This window comes from Bison bison, unplaced genomic scaffold (assembly GCF_000754665.1).
Source record: "Bison bison bison isolate TAMUID 2011002044 unplaced genomic scaffold, Bison_UMD1.0 scf7180017864180, whole genome shotgun sequence".
NCBI classification, from domain to species: domain Eukaryota; kingdom Metazoa; phylum Chordata; class Mammalia; order Artiodactyla; family Bovidae; genus Bison; species Bison bison.
Window position 1 is genome coordinate 9,026,272 of NW_011494752.1, and position 21,314 is coordinate 9,047,585.

At 52.2% G+C, this 21,314-nt stretch overlaps 3 protein-coding genes across 7 annotated transcripts in view; 2 read left to right on the top strand and 1 right to left on the bottom strand.

Annotated features, from left to right (window-relative positions):
- The window catches only part of PRPSAP2 (phosphoribosyl pyrophosphate synthetase-associated protein 2), a 23,208-nt gene extending 17,356 nt beyond the window's left edge, over positions 1-5,852 (top strand). For 4 of the 5 annotated variants that reach the window (XM_010842909.1, XM_010842910.1, XM_010842908.1 and 1 more), the window contains 3 exons: positions 2,517-2,628; positions 3,361-3,441; positions 3,989-5,852. In XM_010842909.1, the coding sequence (XP_010841211.1) occupies positions 2,517-2,628; positions 3,361-3,441; positions 3,989-4,008 (213 nt within the window). In that variant the 3' untranslated portion in view covers positions 4,009-5,852. Of the gene's footprint in view, positions 1-2,516; positions 3,259-3,360; positions 3,442-3,988 lie in introns of those variants that run through there. The other variant, XM_010842911.1, reaches the window with a different exon arrangement.
- A 3,427-nt stretch (positions 5,853-9,279) lies between these two features.
- SLC5A10 (solute carrier family 5 (sodium/sugar cotransporter), member 10) overlaps positions 9,280-21,314 on the top strand; it is a 56,067-nt gene continuing 44,032 nt past the window's right edge. Inside the window, exons 1-8 of the mRNA XM_010842915.1 lie at positions 9,280-9,448; positions 12,413-12,484; positions 12,739-12,843; positions 13,145-13,204; positions 13,845-13,949; positions 18,435-18,540; positions 18,801-18,881; positions 20,458-20,663. Of these exons, the coding sequence (XP_010841217.1) occupies positions 9,335-9,448; positions 12,413-12,484; positions 12,739-12,843; positions 13,145-13,204; positions 13,845-13,949; positions 18,435-18,540; positions 18,801-18,881; positions 20,458-20,663 (849 nt within the window). The 5' untranslated portion in view covers positions 9,280-9,334. The remainder of the gene's footprint in view (positions 9,449-12,412; positions 12,485-12,738; positions 12,844-13,144; positions 13,205-13,844; positions 13,950-18,434; positions 18,541-18,800; positions 18,882-20,457; positions 20,664-21,314) is intronic.
- The window catches only part of FAM83G (family with sequence similarity 83, member G), a 29,179-nt gene continuing 28,366 nt past the window's right edge, over positions 20,502-21,314 (bottom strand). The window contains exon 5 of the mRNA XM_010842913.1: positions 20,502-21,208. Coding sequence (XP_010841215.1) covers positions 20,801-21,208 — 408 coding nt within the window. The 3' untranslated portion in view covers positions 20,502-20,800. The remainder of the gene's footprint in view (positions 21,209-21,314) is intronic.

Consider the following 21,314-nt stretch of genomic DNA (forward strand, 5'->3'; position numbering starts at 1 on the left):
TGTGTGAATCACATGTTTATTATCTTTTAAGAAATAAAAGTGCTGTTTCCTGTACATTCCTGGAAGATCAGGCAGAGAGCCAGTCTGAGTCCTCACGGTGGCCAGGTGATTGCATTCTTGGTGCTGGTTTGGCATGATCCCTGGCTGTCCCTTTCAAGTCTCGTGTGTGGACTTTCTTGTTATGAACTGTCTTGAGGCTTATTTTGGAAGTAGGAAATATGTATTATAAGTAATAACTTGAGAAGTATTTCCATCCTCTGTTTTTTTTTTTTTTTTAAAGGCTGACTTTTTTTTTATAGCTTTTGAAAAATGTTTGTTTCTCCTTTTTTAGATGTTTTATCAAATCTTAACTTTAAAAAATAGCAGCTTTATTGAGATATACCGGAAAGTGAAAGTCGCTCAGTCGTGTCCGACTCTATGTGACCCCATGGACTATACAGACCATAGAATTCTCCAGGCAAGAGTACTGGAGTGGGTAGCGTTTCCCTTCTCCAGGGAATCTTCCCAACCCAGGGACTGAACCTAGGTCTCCCACATTGCAGGTGGATTCTTTACCAGCTGAGCCACCAGGGAAGTCCAAAGTCCCCACTTATCCACAGGGGATGGGTTCCACGGCCTGCCAGGGGATGTCCAAAGCTGTGCAGGATAGTACTGAACCCTGTGTGTAGTCTGTGATAATGTTTATTAGTTAGGCACAGTAGGAGATTAACAACTAATGATAAAATATAACTATTATAACAACGTACCTTATTGTGCAAATTTAATGCCTTTTTCATCTTAACTAAGCACTTACCACACACTGTAGCCATAACTTTTGTGGCTTGAGGTGCAACAGCAAAACCAGCATGAATTTGTTTCCTTCTACACAATTTCACAAATGGACGATTCATTCTTACCATGGATCTTCACAATCTCAGTGCACAAAATTTTTTTCTTTCCTTGAGAACTTTTGCCTTTTTGCTTAAAGGAAACACTTAGCAGCTTCTCTTTGGTGTATCTGAATTGCCAGTATCACTGCTCTTGTGCTCTGGGGCCATTATTAACCCAGATAAAGGTCCACTGGTCACAGGCACTGTGAGTCACTGTTGGGGTGGGGTCTGCCAGACAGAGGGATGAGTCCCCTCCCTGATGGGGCACCACAGTGTGAGGTTTTCTCACACTGCTTGGCTCTCTGCATGATTTAAGATGTATGGGTTATTTATTTCTGGAACCTTCCATGTAATGTTTTCAGACCGAGGTTGACGGGGGGTAGCTGAAACCATGTAAAGTGAAAGCTTGGATGATGGATGGGAGGAAGGTCTGTAATTCACATGCCTTATGACTGACCCATTTAAAGTATACGAGACAGACAAATGTCATATATTGCTTATAAGTGGAGTCTTTAAAAAATGGTTTTTTAAATGAGCCTATTTACAAAACAGAAATAGTCACAGATGTAGAAAACAAACTTGTGGTCACCAAGGGGGAGAGAGGGAGAGGGATGAATTGGGAGATTTGGATTGACATATACACACTATGATGTATAAAATAGATGATCAACAAGGACCTGCTGTGTAGCACAGGGTACTCTGCCCATCAATACTCTGTAATGCCGTGTATGGACAAGAAGCTGAAGAGGAGTGGATGTATGCATATGTGTGATTGATTCACTATGCTGTACAGCAGAAACTAGCACATCATAAGCCACCTATACTCCAATACAAATTCATGAAAAAAATTAAATATATAATAATCTTCAATATTTTCACAGAATTGTGCAACCATGACCACCCTCGCTTTTAGAACATTTTCAGGCTGCCAGTGGAACTCCTTATCCGTTGTCTGCCTGCATTTCTTCTCAACCCACTCATCTTTAGGTGGCCGCTGATCCACTGTCTGTCTCTGTAACGGGTCTACCTAACTCGGCCTTCTCATATACATGGCCTTGGGTGTCTGGCTTCTTTCACCAGCATAATGTTTTGAAAGTTCACCTGTGTTACAGCAGGTGTCAGTACCTGCTATTTTTGCCTAGTGGTATTTCATTGCCTGGATGTAGCACATTTTGCTTTCTATTCATAATTTGGGTTGTTTCCTCTTTTTGACTATTGTAAATAACACTATTATGAACTTTTATGTACAGGTTTTCAGGTGGAGATGTTTTCATTTCTCTTGGGTGTCTTACCTAGGAGAAGAATTGCTGGGTCACATGGTAACTCTATGTTTAATCGTTTGAGGAACTTCCAGGCTGTTTTCCGACACAGCTGAACCAGTTTGCATTCCCACCAGCAGTGAGTGAGCCTTCCAGTTTCTCCACGTCCTTGCCCACACTTGCTGTCATCTGTCTCTAGCTGTCACAGTGGGTGCAAACCTTAACCTCAGATACAGGTTGTGTTCACACTGACTGAACTCGTGCTGAAGGCAGAGTAACCCCAGTCCTGGAAGTAGGACTCAGAAGGGTGAGAATGTGTCACATTTTCAGACCCATCCAGGAGGCTACTTGGTGTTACGACCTCTCCTTTCTTCCTCTTGATTGGCAGGTGGTGGTTACCAATACAATTCCGCATGAAATCCAGAAGCTCCAGTGCCCCAAAATCAAAACTGTGGATATCAGCATGACCCTCTCAGAAGCCATCCGTCGGATTCACAATGGGGAGTCCATGTCCTACCTTTTCAGAAACATAGGTTTAGATGACTGAACACTGTCCTCTTAATAAGTCCTGAGGGCCACACTGGAGTCGTGAGCATCTGTACTCTGAGGCGCATGCCTGGCTGGATGCATTTCATGGGGGCCGGCTGTGTCTTGTTCCTTCCTTTTGTTAATTTCTATGAAGACAGACCCACTTTTTATGTCCATTTGGGTGTTTGTGAGCTTGAGGGGCAATTTTTATAAAAGAAAAACTATATTCTCTTAAATAGAATAAATTAAGACCTGGTTGTATTCAGTTTAACTATTTAAAAAATAACTTGGAAGAAGATTTTTAAGCTCACAAACGGCCTTTATCAAAAGTTGCTGCAGCCCAAGTGCTTTTAAAAAGTTAGTAAAATAAAATGATCTGCTGTATGATACTGCAGTTGAAAAGCCAAAAAGATTATGCTGTTAAATCCAGTAAACTACATTTTTAGAAACGCTTTTATAGAAAGCATATGGAATATGTGACGGTTATTTATTTTCTGCAACAAAAGAAGGAATAAAAACATACTGTGTTTGTGTGTGTTTTTTTAAATTTTGTGTTTTGGCAATTGTTTTATAACTAAAATAAAGTGGAAGCTGAATATCCACGTGTGGATGTTGAAGTGTTGGTCAGCTTGTGGGGATTTCTGCAGCTTGGCGTGGTGTAGTTGTGTCTTTGGGATGTAATGTTCCCTGTTCTGTTTGTCCAGGGCCCTGCACGTTCATGACGCATAGTCACTTGACTGCGCCAGGAGAGGAGTTGGGACATCAGCATGAGCCACTGGGGTCAGGTCAGGAGTCGGCATGAGCTGCCGTCTGCATCTTGGTGTGGCTTTGTTCTGCTCCTTGTCTGATAGCACAGTCATACTCGAAACAAAACGCACCGCTGCATGCTCTGGGTGATGAGGTGTGGAGGGAGGGGGTTCCAGAGGGCAAGCGCTGTGACCCTGGTCAGTGTCGAGCATCTCATACTGTCTATCAGAGTTCAGAGCCCAATACTCTGCCTTAGAGTTTATCAGGCTGTGAGATACTGGGGTCATCTAACCACAGTCCCCTCCAGCTCATGCACACACAAAAAGAAGACTTTCTTACAAAGAGAAAAATTGCTTTTTTTTCTTCTAAAAAACCTTAAACCTTTGCTTTCTGAGCATGTGCTCAGAAAGGCCTGAGAAAGCCATAAACTTGCACCTCTGTCTGACCTTGGGTTTCTGTGCAAGTAAGAAGTGAGGGCCCCAGTGGGGTTGTAGATTTCCTGGCTGAGCGTTGATGGCATGCCCAGGACTCACAGCCCACCTGTAGATTGGGAATGCTGTTCTCTCTCTTCTTTTTTGGTTTCAGAGTTTTATGGAAGTATGTGATGACTCACTAGCTGACCACTAAGCTGACTGTCCAGAGATTTCAGTTGCCACAAACAATGAAGAATGCAGACTTTACAGAATCAGTTGAGAAAAGCAGACAGACCCTGTGGATGGAGAAGACCCTGATTTCCATCACATTATATTAGAAATAGCAGTTTTCAACAACAAAAAGTTCTGAGGCATCTAAAGAAACAAGATTGCACCCATGTACAGGGTCTTCCTTGAGGAAGCTCAGACTTTAAACGTACTAGACAAAGACTTTAAATAATTTATTTTAAACATGCTCAAAAAACTAAAGTATAGGAATTATATGTCACCGAATGGAGGCTGTCAATAAAGAGGAATAATAAAAATGAATCAAATGGGGAGGATTTGTGGAAGACGGTGGAATAGGAAGCACCAGGAATCTGTCTCCGTCTAAACAGTGGCAAATCCATTTCATGATTTTGGAACTCTGGAGACTTGAAGGTTTGCAACTTCCAGGGAAAGTGTTAGACAGTAAATGTAGCCAACTTTTGTAAAATCCAGCTCTTAGTAAAGTTGCCGATACCTGACCCACACTCCCAACCCTGTGGCAGGTAGCTCTGCACACATTCCTGGAGCGATCTCCAGAGTTTCGTGGGAGCCAGGATAGGCAAGAAGTCCCCTCCAGACAGCAGAGATCCGTGCTCTGATAACAAGTAGCTACTTCTTGCTACAAAGGTACAAAGAGGCTGGTAACCATTGTTACTTCACCCTACCGCCCCCATCCCCACCATTGTTGCAAGCTCCACACTGTTCCTGCTGAAAAGGGGGTAGTTCCTAACTCACTCTATGAGGCCAGCATTACCCTAGGACAAAAACCAGACAAAGATATTACAAGAAAAGTAAACCAAAGTCCAAGATCTCATGAACACAGGTGCAAAAATCCTCAACAAAATATTAGCAAATTCATTCCAACAATGTATAAAAAAAATTATACACGACCTAGTGGATTTATCCCAGATATGCAAGACTTCTCAACAGTTGAAAATCACTTCATATAATCCATCATACCAACAGACTAAAGAAAAACAACAATTATATCAGTCAATGCAGAAAAAGCACCTGAAAAAATTCAACATCCATTCATGACAAAAGCTGAGGGAACTAGGAATAGAGAGGGAACTTGATCTTGTTAAAGAATATCTACTGACAGCCTACAGTGAACGCCATACTTAGTGGTGAGAAGCTAGAAGCTTTCCAATAGGGCAAGAATGTCCCCTCTCATCACTTGTTTTCAATATCGTACTGGAAATCCAAGCTAATGTAATAAGACAAGAAGGATTTAAAAGGTACACAAATGGGGAAGGAAGAATTAAAACTGCTTTGTTCTCAGATGATATGATCACCTATGTAGAAAATATGAATCAAGAACAACTCCCAACTCATTACTAATAAGTGATTATAGCAAGATTATAGGATAAAAGTCAGTTGCTTTCCTGTATACCAGCAAAGAACAAGTGGAATTTGAAAATAAAAATATAAAACCATATACACTAGCACCACAAAATGACATATTAAGTATAAATCTAACAAAATAGGCATAAAATATAAGGGAAACTACAAAACAGATGAAATAAATTAAAAAAAACTAAATGGAGAAATAACCTATGTTCATGGATAGGAAGACATGTCAACATGTCAGTGCTTTCCAATTTGGTCTAAAGATTCAATGAAATTTCAGTAAAGATTCCACCAGATTATTTCATGGATTTTGTCAAACTGATTCTAAAGTTTACATTGGAGAGATAGAAGACTCAGAACAGCCAAGGCAATAATTGAAGGAAAAGAACATATTCACACTACTTCTCTTCAAGCCAGCTTTACGTTGCCATAATCAAGAATGTGGTGGGACTTCCTGGGTGGGCCAGTGGTTTAAGACTTCATGTCTACTTCAGGGGGTGTGGGTTTGACCCCTGGTCAGGGAACTAAGATCCTACATGCCCTATGGCAAAGCCGAAAACAACAACAAAATATTGTTGAAAGAAAAGACAGATCAGTTGAACAGAATAGAGAATGCTTATAAACAGACCCACATAAATATAGTTAACCAATCTTTACAAAGAGCAAAGGCAACATAGTGGACCAAAAATACTCTTTTCAACAAACGGGGCTTAAATAACTGGATGACAGTGTGAAAGTGTTAGTCACTCAGTCATGTCCAGCTTTTTGCGACCCCATGGACTGTAGCCCCCCAGGCTCCTCTGTCCATGGAATTCTCTAGGCAAGAATACTGGAGTGGGTAGCCATTCCCTTCTCCAGGGGATCTTACTAACCCAGGAATCAAATCTGGGTCTCTGGCATTGCAGACAGATTCTCTACCATCTGAGCCACCGATAACTGGATATTCACATGCAGAAGAAAAAAAAAGGAATCCAGACTTAAATGTAAAAGTCAAAACAAACTCCTAGAAGAAAATCTAGATGACCTTGGTTATGGCAATGGTTTTTTTCAGATATGACACCAAAGGATGATCCATGAAAGAAATAATTGATAAATTGGAATTCACTAAAATTAAAAACTTCTGCTCTGTGATACTCAAGAGTAAAAGACCCGTCATAGACTAGGACAAGTCTTTGGAAAACAATCATCTGATAAAGGACTAGTAAAGAGAACAATTAAATCTCCATTAGAAAATAAAAACCTGATTAAAAATGAACCATAAAACTTGGAAGTGAGATTACAATATGCTTAGATTTAAGTGATTTTTAGAAAGAAAATTCCGGGATTGATTTGTTATTATTGAAATTCCACCAAGACAAAGTAATAGGACTTTGTTTTTGATCAGTTAAATAGACATCAATGTCAACATATAGAATTCTTTCTTCTTAAAACTTGTCCGCATATTTTGATCCATTTTTCTGCGGCATTTGGGACAGGAAACCTTTTGAATTTATACTGAAAAAAATGGGGCCAAAGACCTTACAGACACCTCACTAAAGAAAGTATACAGATGGTAAAGAAGCATATGAAGAGATGCCTTCAATCATATGCCATCAAGAAACTACAAGTTAAAACAATGAGAAGCACTGCACACTTCTTAGACCAACATCTGGGACACTGAGAGCATCAAATGCTGATCAGATGGAACAACAGGAGCTCATTCATCACTGGTGGGGATACAGAAATGACCACTTGGGAAGATGGTTTGGCAGTGTCCTACAAAACTAAACACACTTTACCATGTGATCCGGCAGTCATGCCCCTTGGTATCTCCTGAAAGGAGTAAAAAACTTACGTCCACATAAAAACCTGCACGTGGAGTTTTATAGCAGTTTAGTTCATAATTGCCAAAACTTGGAATCCGTCAAGATGTCCTTCAGCAGGTAAATGGATAAACTCTGGTGCCTTCAGACAATGGAATATTATTCATGCAAAAGGAAATGGATTATCAATCCATGAAACAATGTGGAGGAAACTAAAATGAATCTTAATAAGTGAAAGACAATCTAAAAAAGCTACAAACTATGTAATTCCAACTGTATGACGGTCTGGAGGAGGCAAAACTGTGGACACTAAGAGATCAAGTGTTGGTGGGGGAATGGAGAGAGGAATACATAGAGCCTAGATTTTTAGGGCTGCGAAGATGCTCTGTGATCCTCTAATGATGGATGTGTGTCATCATATGTACATCTAAACCCATGGAACACACGACCGCAAGAATCAGCCCTAATGTAAACTCTGGACTCTGGATGGTGATGGTGTGTCCATGTGCAGTCACCAGTTGTGACTCTTTGGCTGGACAGCTGTTTGTCTACCTGTCCTGGGTGAGCTGGCCCAGAGGAGTCGGATCTGCGAGTGTGGTCAGGGGAGGCTGGAGGAGAGTGTAGACTGTGATTGGACTGCCGTGTGGAATTTCTTCTCCATTCCCTCCCCTGCCACCCTCCCCCTGGCCCCATCCATCAGCTCATGTCGGCCGTCTCTCCCCAGGCCTTTTGATCAGACAGTGGAGGGGGTGGAGGACTCTGTCTAAGTGGTATATTTCCTTCTGAGACCCAGGCAATGGAGAGGGGACCAAAGATTGTTCTTTCAGCTACTTCCTCTTTAGGAGACCAGTTTAATAAATCTGGACATTACCCACTTGGGTCCCTCTGCAGTACGAAGTGACCTTTTGAGTCACGATGCATTTCCAACAATGAGTAAGACATCTGAGAGCTTAGCTGGCTGAAGGTGAGGGTGGCTGGGGAGGACGGTCTGGGCCTACCTGAGTTTACTGTAAGCAGCGACTTACTTCTTCCCAGTTGAGTCCTGCATGTGAGGGGGATTAATCTTCAAACCCTCCGCCTCGGTTACCAAGTAACAGTCACGGCTGGCTTTGCAAGCCGGTGTTCCCAGTGCCAGCCACTCACTCATTAACACTTCTGGAAGGGCTGCATGTCAGGGTAAACTCCAAGTGCTCTGTGAAGCCACAGGCCATGTCACCGAGAGCTGCCCAGCTGCATACACCGATTTAATCAGTGAGCAAGCATCTGAGCAGGAGGGACATAGTGGACCCAAGCCATCACTGCCACCACTGGGGAGCATCTGGGGTTGATACAGGGCCGAAGCCCAGCTCTGGCCCTCAAGTGGCTGGATGGGGGCAGGTGGCCACCCTCCCGCTTCCTTCCCTGACTGTGACCCACAGCACTTACTCTGAGCACAGAACCGGTCAGTAAGCAGAAAGGTTAAGCGTGGCCCAGCCCCTGGCAGATGCTTGCTCAATGTGGGGCCCAGTATCCGTGGTGCTGGGAGACCAGGGGACCCAAGGGGATGATCAGGAAGGGGCTCTTGAGCCTGGTCTAGAAAAGAGGACAGGAAATGTGGTGACAAGCCTCTAGTGTCCAACAGAGCACGTTCTAGGACTAGGACTGCTGTGCCTGGAAGTGACCCAAGAGATGCAAATCACTGCCAAGGGCCTCGCGGTCCACTTGAGGCCTGAGGGCTGTAGAAGGACATGGCTGCTGTCATGGCAGTATCCCCAGAGGAGGGGCATTTGCCCCCATCCCTCCTGCTCCTTACCTTAATTGCATGTATTTGGTAACAAGCCTTTTCTTTCTGGGACAATTCTGGTTCCTCTGGGTCCACTAGACCCCTTTACATTTCCCAAGTCTCCTTTGTGTGTAAAGAGGTGCCCCTCCCCCAGGGGTCCCCACCGGGGCAGGGGAGGGGGTGGGGTGGAGAAGACCCAGCTGCACTTTGAAGCGTGCACCGTGGGCTGGAATGTCACCGTCGTGCTGGTTTAATCATAAATTTACTGCCTGCCAGGAAGCCTTCTGCTCTGGTCCAGCCCTCAGTCCCACTCGCTCAGAGCCGGCTCTGCTGCAGGATGGCTGTGGACAACTCCACCAGTGACGCCCATACCCCTGGGCGGCAGCTGACCGTGGTGGACATTGCCATCATCGCCGTGTATTTTGCCCTGAACGTGGCCGTGGGCATATGGGTGAGAGGACAGTGGTGGCAAAGGCTGGGGCGGGTGCTGGGGCATGGGAACCGTCCGGGATGTCCCTGGGCATGGCATACTCTCTCTGGAGGCCCGATGCCCTTGGGCCCTCCTCCCAGCCCCGGGGAGATTTGCCGGAGACCTTGACCAAGCCCCTTTCTCTCTTTGGCGACAGATTCTCAAGTCTCTAAAGTGAGGAACAGAAAGTGTCTCTAAGGGCAGGTAGAAAGGGACGCTGGGGGCTTCTGTGCAGCTGATAAGCTGGGTGCTTGGCACAGTGTGCAGTCTTCTGCTTCCCCTCCGATGTCAAATGGGCTCACAGAATCACAGGGGTTCTTGGCTGCGCCCACACCAGCTGAGCCAAATCCAGGGCGGGGCAGTGGCATGTAGGGCCTGGGGTCTCTGTTTTAACAATGCCATGTCCGCCAGCCTTGCCTAGTTCATAAGCCAGTTTCTTCAGCCTTTGAGAAGAGAGAAGGGCTTTAGGCCACCACAGGCTCCAGCAGCAGTGAGGCCATTGCTATGCAGGTGCTGTGCGCATTTCCCCCCCCAACAGCCCCATTTGCAGGTGAACCCCGGGGCTTCAGGGGGCAGGGACTTGGGCAGTGAACCCAGGACCCTGCCCAGAGGGGAGGGTCTCCTCCATCTACTCCTAATCCTGGGTGGGAGGTGGACACAAGCCAGTCAGTCTTGTCTCCAGAGCTCCCCAGGCTGGCACCCCTGAGCCCTTACTGGCAGTGGTCTTCCTCTCCTGGTGGAGAATGAGAAGCCCCTCTTATCTTCTCTGGCCATGGCCCTAGTACTAGGATCCTTGGAAGTTGCTCAGCTTTTTGACCTTCAGGGTCTTTATCTGTAAGACATGTGTCACCGCCTGGCCCTAGGTCCCAAGTTCCCAAATGGGAGAGGTCTTCTACCTGAGATGACCACACGTAAGGGACCCTGCTGCTGCTGTCGATCCTGTAGTAGAAGTGCGAGTGGTGGAGGCAGAGGTGGAGATGGTGGCGGGCAGGGGGCACTGGGGATGATGGTGGAGATGGGGGAGGGGCTGGTGGAGTAACAGCCACAGTGACTACAATGCATTCTCCTGTGATTAAATAGTAACTCTCAAGCAGCCCAGTGCTGAGTGTTGGGAAAGTTGGGTCTGTGTGTTCTGAGAACACTTACTTAACCTCCTGTTTCCTCAAACACACCTCGTAGATCTGTACACTCGTCTCTCACAGCTGTTCCAAAGACCACAAGAGCCCAGTGGATGTGAAAATTCGTTCCAACCAAGTGTACTGTGTTCTTGGGAGCACTGTGCTGGGGGAGGAGGGGCCCCTGCAGTGGAGGCTTTCTTTTTTAAAAAATATTATCATTACTATTTATTAATTTACTTCCTGGTCTTAATGACCCAGATAACCACAACAGTGTGGTCACTCACCTAGAGCCAGACATCCTGGAGTGTGAAGTCAAGTGGGCCTTAGGAAGCGCTGCTACGAACAAAGCTAGTGGAGGTGATGGAATGCCAGCTGAGCTATTTCACATCCTAAAAGATGATGCTGTTAAAGTGCTGCACTCAATATGCCAGCAAATTTGGAAAACTCAGCAGTGACCACAGGACTGGAAAAGGTCAGTTTTCATTTCAATCCCAAAGAAGGGCAATGCCGAAGAATGTTCAAACTACCACACATTTGTTCTCATTTCACATGCTAGCAAGGTCATGCTCAAAATCCTTCAAGTTAGGCTTCAACAGTACATGAACCAAGAAATTCCAGATGTACAAGCTGGATTCAAAAAAGGCAGAGGAACCAGAGATCAAATTGCCAACATCTGTTGGATCATAGAGAAACCAAGAGAATTCCAGAAAAACATCTATTTCTGCTTCATTGGCTGTACTAAAGCCTTTGACTGTGTGAATCACAACAAACTGTGGAAAATTCTTAAAGAGATGGGAATATCAGACTACCTTACCTGCCTCCTGAGAAACCTGTATGCAGGTCAAGAAACAACAGTTAGGACTGGACATGGAACAATGGACTAGTTTAAAATTGGGAAAGGAGTGCATCAAGACTGTATATTGTCACCCTGTTTATTTAACCCCCATGCAGAGTACATCTGAGTACATGCACAGTACATCTGAGTACATGCACAGTACATGAGGAATGGGACAGGCTCTGTGACTTAGGTAGCTTGGGACCCCTGGAGCTGGAGTGAGTCAGGACCATTCAGTCAACCGCTGGGAAAGATGAGGTCCTTGTAGGAAGGGAAAATGCTGTGAGAAAGCCGTTGGCAACATCCACTACATCCTTGAGGATAAGAGAACACGATAGAGAAAAGCAGGGGCTAAGACCAGAGCGGCTCTGGAGGTGGTGCAGTGCACCACCTACACAGCTGGACATGGCCATCCTGGCAAGATGGTGAGAGTCCTCAAACTGTACTGTGTTCAGTGTGGCTGGATCATGAGCACAGAGAGAAAGCAGAGGTCAGGGGGCTGTAGTGGGACAGGCAGCCAGCAGTCATATCAGAAGCTTCGAGTGGTGGGCCCAGACAAACCAGCTTAGTTGTCCTGACCGTCTGGGCAGCAGAGAGCAGACAGTTGGAGTCTGGAAGAACCAGGCCTGCATGTTGATGGACTCGTGTTTCAGCAAGTAGTGGTGCCTCTTCCTCTTGGGGGCTGGGCGATGGTCTGTGGTGTGGATGCACGTTTGTTCATCCGTCCATCCATCCATTAGCTGATGAGCCTTTGGGTTGCTTCCACCCTCAGGCTGTGGTGAGTTACACAGCTGTGAGCAGCCACATGAGGGGGTCATTCGAGCACCTGCTCTCAGCTCTCCCGGATGTAGCCGGGAGCAGAACTGCTGGGTCTCGGGGTCACTTGTGTGTCCCACTCTCTGGGGAGCCAGTGCACTATTTCCCACGGTAGTGGCACATTGTTCCCTGCCTCTGGCCCAGCGAAGGCTCCAGTTCCTGCCCCTGTCTTTGCAGTCCTCCTGCCGGGCCAGCAGGAACACAGTGAGAGGCTACTTCCTGGCCGGCCGGGACATGACGTGGTGGCCGGTGAGTGCCCCCCAACCTCTCCCACCCCTCCTTGCACTAGGGCCACATCTGACCCCTAGGTCAGCCTGCATCTGCATCCCTGCTGTCACTTCCTGTGTCCTCCTCACACCCAGAATCACCCCCAGGCCGGGCCAAGGAGGCAGAGATGGGGCCTAGGCCAGCAGGGGTCCCTGAGCGGCCGTTGTGGGAGGCAGGTGGTAGAAGGCGTGGAGAGGGCATGACTGATGCTAGCTCCTCCCCTCTCTCTCCTCCAGATCGGAGCCTCCCTTTTTGCCAGCAGTGAGGGTTCGGGTCTCTTCATTGGGCTGGCAGGCTCGGGAGCAGCTGGAGGCTTGGCGGTGGCTGGCTTCGAGTGGAATGTGAGCTCCAGAGGCGGGTGTCCGCTGTGGGTGGGAGTCGGGTGGGGTGGGCAGCAACCTTGATAGGTGCTGGATGGTGCGCATCAGAGCCCACCCCTCCATGGCCAGAGGCAGTACCCAGCAACCCAGAAGGCCAAGATCCAGGCAGACAGGGTTGATGGGGAAGTCGGGTCTACAGAATGCTGCAGGCAGGGAGCCCTGAGCCTCGGCCATCATCCTTAATGTTCAGGGCTGCAGAGAGGAGGCGGGGACAGTTCTTGACCCTGTATGCCCTATCCTTACCTGCCTCTGACCCCCACAGGCTACCTATGTGCTGCTGGCCCTGGCATGGGTGTTTGTGCCCATCTACCTCTCCTCGGAGGTGAGTCTGCCCAGGGACAGCCCACCTGGGGGCCTCGGGACAGCCAGGCCTGGGGTGGAGTGGGTGGTGGCGATGGGCAGGACCCCTGGCTTCACACATGAATTGGTAAGTGAAACCACAAGTCTCAGCTCTGGGTTTGTTTCTAGTCCAGCTTAACATTCCTATCGACCCATGGAGTCAGGTCCCCTGGGCCCTCAGCCCAGGGGCCTTGTCTGTTGGTCTCTACTGTACCTGCATGTTGCATCTGGAGGAGGATGCTCCATCTACCTGAGCACACAGGCTGCACACCTGGGCTGCAAGTCACATCCTCAATTACGCCGCTTCTTTGGTCCCAGCCGGGCGTCACTAAGTCCGGTGGTTCACATTTCCTGGATGTCTCAGTCTCGTACTTCCCCATCTAGCCAGAGCTCATCTGGATTTGTTATAACAGCCTTCCAACTTGTCCCCTGCCCCCAGCCACAGCCCCCCATGCATCCCTCCTGTCTCAGCCTGCTACAGCCCAGCCTAAGCCCCTCACCATGTGATCGGAAGTGTAAGCCTGGAATTCTAGGCCTGGTGCTGGGGCTGTGAGATGCTCCGGGCCCAACTGCTAGCTGTGGCCTTGAAGCAGTGAGCTTAGCCCGCCGGCCTATGCCCCTAGATCGTCACCATGCCTGAATACATGCAGAAGCGCTTCGGGGGCCAGCGGATTCGCATGTACCTGTCTGTCCTGTCGCTGCTGCTGTCCGTCTTCACCAAGATATCGGTGAGCCATCCCTTCCCCCACCAGCTTCTGGCCAGCTTAGCCGTAACATCCCTGCTCTGGGGCCCTCAAAGTGACCTGACAGCCCCTGATCAGCCTCTGCCTTGTCTGACAGCTGGGGAGACCAAGGCCCAGAAAGGCACACTGACTTGCCCAGGATCATACAGCTGCACCAGGGCCCTGGGAGGGGGCAGAATGGAGCCCTGTGACTCCTGCTTTGCCCCTGGGTTCTTGTCTGGGCTCTGGGTCCTGGTTCTGGCCAGCCAGGAGTGCCCACTAGGGGGCGCCCAGAGCCTTCTGTCTCTGGCCCAAGGTGGCAAGTGGCTGTCAGCTCCACTGCCAGGCTGACTCCCCTTTCCCTGGGGGGCCTGGCCTGGGCACATCCTGTCCACATCCTGGGTCTCACAGGAAGCCAGGATGGGGGAGCTGGTCCCAAGCCCATGGGGCCTCCATGGCCACTCCAGGCCTGTGTTCTCCCTCCTGAGTCCCCATCACCAGCCTGTCCCCAGAGGCCATCCAGCTGCTCCAGCTCTGGCAAGGCTCAGAGGTGGACAGCGGTCCCTGCACAGACCAAGCCTGGTTCCTCCCTCCTGCCTGGCAGCTTCTGCAGGGGTGTCCAGGGCTTCCTCCTCCACGACCCCGACCCCGGGACCCCCGGGAGCCTCGGCCAGGCCTCCACCTGGGCTGCCAGGCCCCTGCTGGGTGGGCGTGGGTTTCCGGAGGGGGGTTGGTTAGTAAGCCGGCCCTGCCTTTTCTCCTAAGAGGGTCTCCCCCAGGGGTTTCTCTTAGAGGGGGCGCTGCTGCCCTCCAGGACAGCTCCCATGTGCTTCCTCCTCCCTCTCCTGCCCCTCCTGAGCCCCCTGCCCCTCTGGAAGCAGGGACTCAGCACGGTGGGGGGTGCAGATATAGCACAGGGGGTGGACCTCAGAAGAGAAGGCGGCGTTCCTGCTGGATGGCACAGAGCTGGGGTCTAGTGGAGAAAGGGATGCTGATGGGGAGGGCAAACGCCAAGGAGGCGGGGGTGGTGTGGGATGCTTTGGCGGTGGTCATGGCAGGGGGCTCAGACCCTAGGGGGCAGACATTTCAGGACCAGAGGAGGAGCCGGTGGGGGGTGACAGGGAGCAGCGGGCCTGGGACTGACCAGCGGTCACACAGCCGGACCGAGGCTGCATGTTGCTCTCGGGGGCTGCTCCCACCCCAGGCCAGAGGGCTGGTAAGAGGTGAGTAAGGGATCTGAGTGTCCAAGGAGCCCAGGGGCTTTGAGCAGGGGTGACACGTCAGGCTTGTGTTAGTGCCGCCACCCTCCCCCACCAGAGGATGCACTTGAGCAGACAGGGGCAAGAGGTGAGGGGCAGGGTCTGCCAAGGCCAACCTCTGGGCGTAAGGGGTCCCCCAGCTCGTTTGTCCTGTTGGTGGCTCTGAGGCAGAGTTCACATCCCACACCCAGAGCCTGGACAGGGTGTCCAGAACGGTGGGGGAGTAAGTAGGGAGAGTCCTTAGAGGACACTTAGTGCACAGCCCTGTTTACAGACAAGATGGTAGAGACCTAGGGAGTGATCAGGGTGAATCAGGCAGAGACCACGGTTAGAGCCCAGAGTGCCGATCACTGTCCCACTTTGTGATGAGGTGTCTCAGTTGTCATCATTCAGTCGCTCAGTCATGTCCAGCTCTCTGTGACTCCATGGACTGTAGCTCACCAGGCTCCTCTGTCCATGGGATTCTCCAGGCAAGAATACTGGAGTGGGTTGCCATTGCTTTCTCCAAGGGATCTTCCAGACCCAGGGATCAACTCCTCATGTCCTGCATTGGCTGGTGGATTCTTTACCACTAGCACCACTGGGGAAGCCCCAGGTGACTCAGTTTACCCACCTATAAAATGGGAGGGAACCCACTGATGTCAAGGCTAGGGCTGCATGGATGAAGTGGGAGGAAAGCAGGGGGAATGCTGATTGCCAGGCCAGGCCTTGGAGAGACTGGGCTCCCCTGACCAAGGCTTTGGGCTGAAGCTGTTTGCAGCTCTGGAGCCCAGCCGGGCCCCTGAGGCCCTGACCTCACTGGGCGGAGCCCCTGGAATGCCCCGTGTGTCCACATGCCCAGGACTCACCCCAGTTCCAGCCTGCTCAGAGACCATAGGGGCCCCCTGCTGCCAGCCTCAGGCAGGGACACTAGTCTACAGAGAGAACCGCCAGATGACCCCAGGGGGCCTAAAGGCTGGAGGGTAGCTGAGCTTCATCACTGTGTGCTCCAGGCCGGTCACTTAACCTCTGGACAATAGAGAAACCCGGTCTGACACCCTGGGTCATTTAGGGGCTCGAGGCCAGTTGCTTCAAACCTCTGCACCTGTGTGCCCCTCTGTGGAGTGGAGCGGCTCCCTCAGGGCTCCCACCTGCCCCACCCCAGCTTCCCCTGCTCTGGGTCTGCAGAGGCCAGGGGGCTGGTAGGGGCTGAGCACCATGCCGGTGGTGCTCCACACGCACCCCCCACTTTACAGACAGGGTCCCTGGGGCTCAGGAGGTAAGGTGACCTGCTCACCAGGTTCACAGACCCAGGGCTCTTAGCTCCTACCCAGCTGCAGCTTGCCTGGGCCCCCAGGACAGAGTTCAGCAGAAGGAGGGGTCCGATGGGGCTGGGGGACAACCTGGAGCCTGAAGTTGACTGCACACTTACCTGGCCTCCAGCAGCACCAGGAGCCTTTACAGAGGCCGCTCAGGGTCCCCAAGTCCCTCCTCCACACCCATGCCCTTGCTGTCCCCACCGCCCAACCATTACTCTCGGAAGGAAGTCCCTGGGCTGCAGAGCAGTTTGGGAAGCAGGGCGTCGGGGGCAGGCTGAGTCCTGAATGATGTAGATATGGGAATGTTCCTGGACGGAGGGACCTGGGTGAGCTGAGGCCTGGAGGCAGCAAAGTGCTGGGCATGGAACAGCAGCCAGTCTGGCGTGACCAGAGTCACTTGGGCTTAAAGGCAGAGCCTGAAGGCTGGGCACACAGACCAGGGCTCCCTTCCGAGGTGACTAGGGTCTGGGGAGGGGCCTCTTTTTTTTTGGCTGTTCTGGATCTTGGTTGCTGTGCAGATTTTCTCTAGTTGCAGGACAGGGGCTTCTCACTGCAGTGGCTTCTTTTGTTGTGGAGCACAGGCTCTAGGCACGCGGGCTTCAGTAGTGGTGGCACGCAGGCTCAGTAGGCGCAGTTCACGGGCTCTGGAGCACAGGCTCAGTAATTGTGGTGCATGGGCTTAGTTGCCCTGAGGCCTGTGGGATCTTCCCAGACCAGGGATAGAACCTATGTCTCCTCTACTTTCTAGAACCCGCCCCCTGCTCCCATTGCCTGGCCACTCCCATCTCTGATACTTGCCAGGGCCTGACCATGGGGAGGTCCCTTCACCTCCCTGTTCCTGGTCTGATGGAGCGGGTAAGAGGGGTGGGGCTTGGAGAGACCTTCCTGCTCTTATATTCAACAGCTCTGGGCTTCTCAGCTTGGGCTGCACTGGCTCGCTGCCAGGGGTGGGGGCAGAGTGAGGGGCCACTGTTCCTAGAGCAGCTTGTCAGCGTCCCCACACTGGCTGGTCTCTGCTCCAGGAGAGGGGAGAGGGGGAGCCTGGGGAAGCAGGGGCCTGAGAGCCTGACTTCAGCAGGGCTGCTGGACCCCTAGCTGGGCCGGTGCTCTGGCCTCACGCAGACTGTGCCCCATGTGGCAGCTGACCCGTGGCCTTTGGAGCCTCTTGGCCCCACAGGCTGTGTTTTGGAGTATCTTCCTGACATGAAGCAGGTTTGGACACTTGGGGGTGGGGCCCCTGGTCTAGCCCCTGGGTCCTGCAGGACGGGGTCCTCCCTCCTTCTCCGGGCACCCACTGCACAGTGAAGGTGTGTGTGTATGGTCTGTAAGGCCTGTTCCAGCACTGATATTCTCAGGCTCACCCCAGAGCCCTGACTGTCCTGTGCTCCCCAGAGTCTGGGAGGGCAGGACTGAGTCCAGTTCAGCCCCTGGGATCAAGCTCCAGCCTGAGACATGGTCCTGGATTCAGTTTCAACCCCATGGGGAGAGTTCAATAAGCAAGAGCGCCCCTCTGTTCCCCCAGCCTGGCCGGCGTAAGCCTGGTCTCTTCTCGGGGGCCCTGCCTAACAAGGAACAGAGCACAGGGACCCATTTTACACAGAAAGACGTGGGTCTGGAGACTGAGACACAGGGTCCTGTGCTCTGAGACCCACTCCTCCCCAAGGAAGCCCTCCAGGACTCTCCTTCTCCATCCCCAGGCAGGAGCCAAAATGAACAACAGGCTGCTCCCTGGTGGGTAGGGGGCGCTTAGGACTTTATTAACATCAGCAATGTCCCCTGCCCACCATTGTCTACAGCCAGGATGCCCGCCCCTGCTCAGGCCAGGCCCTGGTGGGTGAGGCGGTCTCCCCTTCCAAGGCCACTGGGCAGGCGCGTGGTGCTCTGGGTCCTGGGGTCGCCTTGGGCCTCTACACATGCTTCTTTCCCGTCCCCAGATTGACCTGTATGCGGGGGCCCTGTTCGTGCACATCTGCCTGGGCTGGAACTTCTACCTGTCCACGGTCATCATGCTCGCCATCACGGCCCTTTACACCATCGCAGGTGCAGCACCCGGGGACACACGGGAAACTGGAAGCTAGCCCGTGGGGGTTCGGGCACCTCCTCCTGTAGCCTGGGACCTGGCCGGTTTGAGCCAGGCACATGGGCCTCTGCAGCTGCTCAGCCGGCCTGGTTGCTGTGTCCACCTATGCCAGGGCAAGGGGCACGGGTGTGGGACAGCTGTCCTTCCCAGAGCTCGGTGGCCTCCCCGTCCCTCCCCCGTTGAGGCCAGGCGCCTCCAGCTCTGTTGTCTCCACTTGCAGGGGGCCTGACTGCTGTCATCTACACAGACGCCCTGCAGACGCTCGTCATGGTGGCGGGGGCCGTGATCCTGACGATCAAAGGTGAGGGCCATGGGCCTATCTAGTAGCAGGCCCCCCATGTCGGCACTGGGGGTGGGTGTCCCCACGAGGCCAGGCTGTGGGGCCCTCAGCCCCCTGCCAGCCTCCCCTGAGTGGCAGAAGCCTGTTCCCCTCTCACCCCAGCTGCCCTGTGGCACTTCTGTCACCAGCTCAAGCTGGCTGGTGTTTGGCTGCAGAGCTGACGCAGGAAGCAGGGCCATCCATATCCACCCTGGCTCAGTTATGGGAGGTGGGGCTGTGGGTGGTGTGCCCCCACACCACTGGGAGACCACATACTTGCCTGGACATCTGCCCCCACTGTTTGAAACCTTGTACAAGACCCCAAGAAGTGCTGTGGCAGGCAGGACAAAGGCAGGGTGGGAAGAAGGGATTCAGACCAGCATCTCCTGGTCTGGGAACAGGGAGGGGTAAGCTTGGGGGCTGTCCCGGGGGTAGTGAGCTCCCCAACCTGGGAAGCATGCAAGCAGAGCCAGGAAGAGCCCATAGAGGGCAAACAGAGGCCTTTACAGTCTCTTCCAGACTCAAACTCTAGAACCCTTGTTTAGTGTCTGTACCTTTGCTCTGAGCGCTCACCTCGGCCTGGCCTGGGCTCCGGGTGGGAATGACGCTGGGGGCTGTGGGGAGGGGGTGGGGAGCTGGGCCTGGGGCTGCCTGGGCTTTGTGTACCTGCCTCCTCACAGACCAGGGGCCTGTGTCCCCGGAGCCCACTGCAGGAAAGCACCTGGGCAGCCAGGCGCAGTCTGGTTAGGGGTGGTGGGGCAGTGACCACAGACAAAGCAAAAGCCACAGGCTTCCCTGGTGCCTCAGCTGGTGAAGAATCCTCTTGCAATGCGGGAGACCTGGGTTCAATCCCTGGGTTGGGAAGATTCCCCTGGAAAAGGGAAAGGCTACCCACTCCAGTATTCTGGCCTGGAGAATTCCATGGACTGTACAGTCCATGGGGTCACAAAGAGTTGGGCACAACTGAGGGACTCTCACTTTTGGCCCAGACCCCAGGGCAGACAAAGAACAGGGAGTGGTGAACGTGATCTCGGCTCCGGCCAGCTGGCTGGCAGTGTGGCCTTGGTGGCTCTCCTGCCCTCTCGGGACCCTGTTTCCCGTCTCAGAGCCATACCCCCCTGCCCCCCAGCCACTCTCAGCTCCACCAAAGTCTCATCCTTCGGAAGCCCCTGGGTCAGGACATTAGCCCTTCTGACTACTGGGGAAAGTCCTCGAGTGCCAAGGAAAAGACGCGTCTGCGTCCTCGAGTCGACAGTGAGCCTGGTGGGGGGCCCCCTCCTGGCCGATGGGCATCCAGAGGCTGCAGGACATGGGGTGCCCACGTGCAAAATGTTCCTTTAATATTATTACTTTAAATACAAATAAAATAGTCTTTTGAATTCACTTTTTTTTTAAAACCCTCTATCTCCATACCTTTCCAGACATTGGGAAAGGTAATGGGAAAAAGTTGAGTCTCCTGTATTTGTGAGACTCCTGAGTTACTTGTGAGATGAGGGCAGTGGGGCCAGGAGTCACAGCCACTGGCCGCTGACCATCACCATCCCACCCGCCCCTGTAGCTTTCGAGCAGATTGGCGGGTACGAGCAGCTGGCAGAGGCCTACGCCCAGGCCGTCCCATCCAGGACCATCTCCAATACCACGTGCCACGTGCCCCGGGCAGACGCCATGCATATGTTCCGAGACCCCTACACCGCGGACCTCCCGTGGACTGGGATGACCTTCGGCCTGACCATCATGGCCGCCTGGTACTGGTGCACTGACCAGGTGAGGGTCCATGTCGCCGCCCTCCCCCATTCCTGCCTTCCAGGGTGCCTGTGGAGGTGCAGGTGACCCAGGAACCCCTTCATGGTGAGCCCAGGCTGGGCAGAGGCCATGGACGGTGTGGGCCCAGGCACGGGGTGCTAGGGGTCCTTGTGGTCCCGGGGGGCATGGGCCCGCCGTTTAGAGTCAGATGGGGCCCACTGGCTGCCACCCGTCCTGGACTTCAGGTGCTTTGACTGGGACAGTTTGGAGTACGGGATTCCAAAGGGGCTGGGGTGTTCCTCGGTGGCCCTGCTGTTGGCCAGGGCACTGGCATTTCGGGCCGGCCTTGGGCTCCCAGGACCCGGCAACATGCGGGGCCCTGGGCCGCTCTTGGCCTGCCAGTGCTGGGGGCTTGCCATAGCCGGGCCTGCTTTCCTGCTAGAGCTCTGGGCACCGTCGGCAGTGGGGCGGAACCGCGGGGGTCCCAGGGTCCTCAATGGCCGCGGGAAGCCGTCTTTCTCCCTGGTGCCTGAGGCAGGGGCTCCGTAGTGGTGAAACCGCTGGCCCTGGGGGAGACAGAGTGGACAGGTGAGACCCAGGGGCTGGAGCCAGCTCCATCCCTTTGCGAGGGCTCTGGCCTGCAGTGAGCATGCCTGGTTTTGCTCCCTGGCC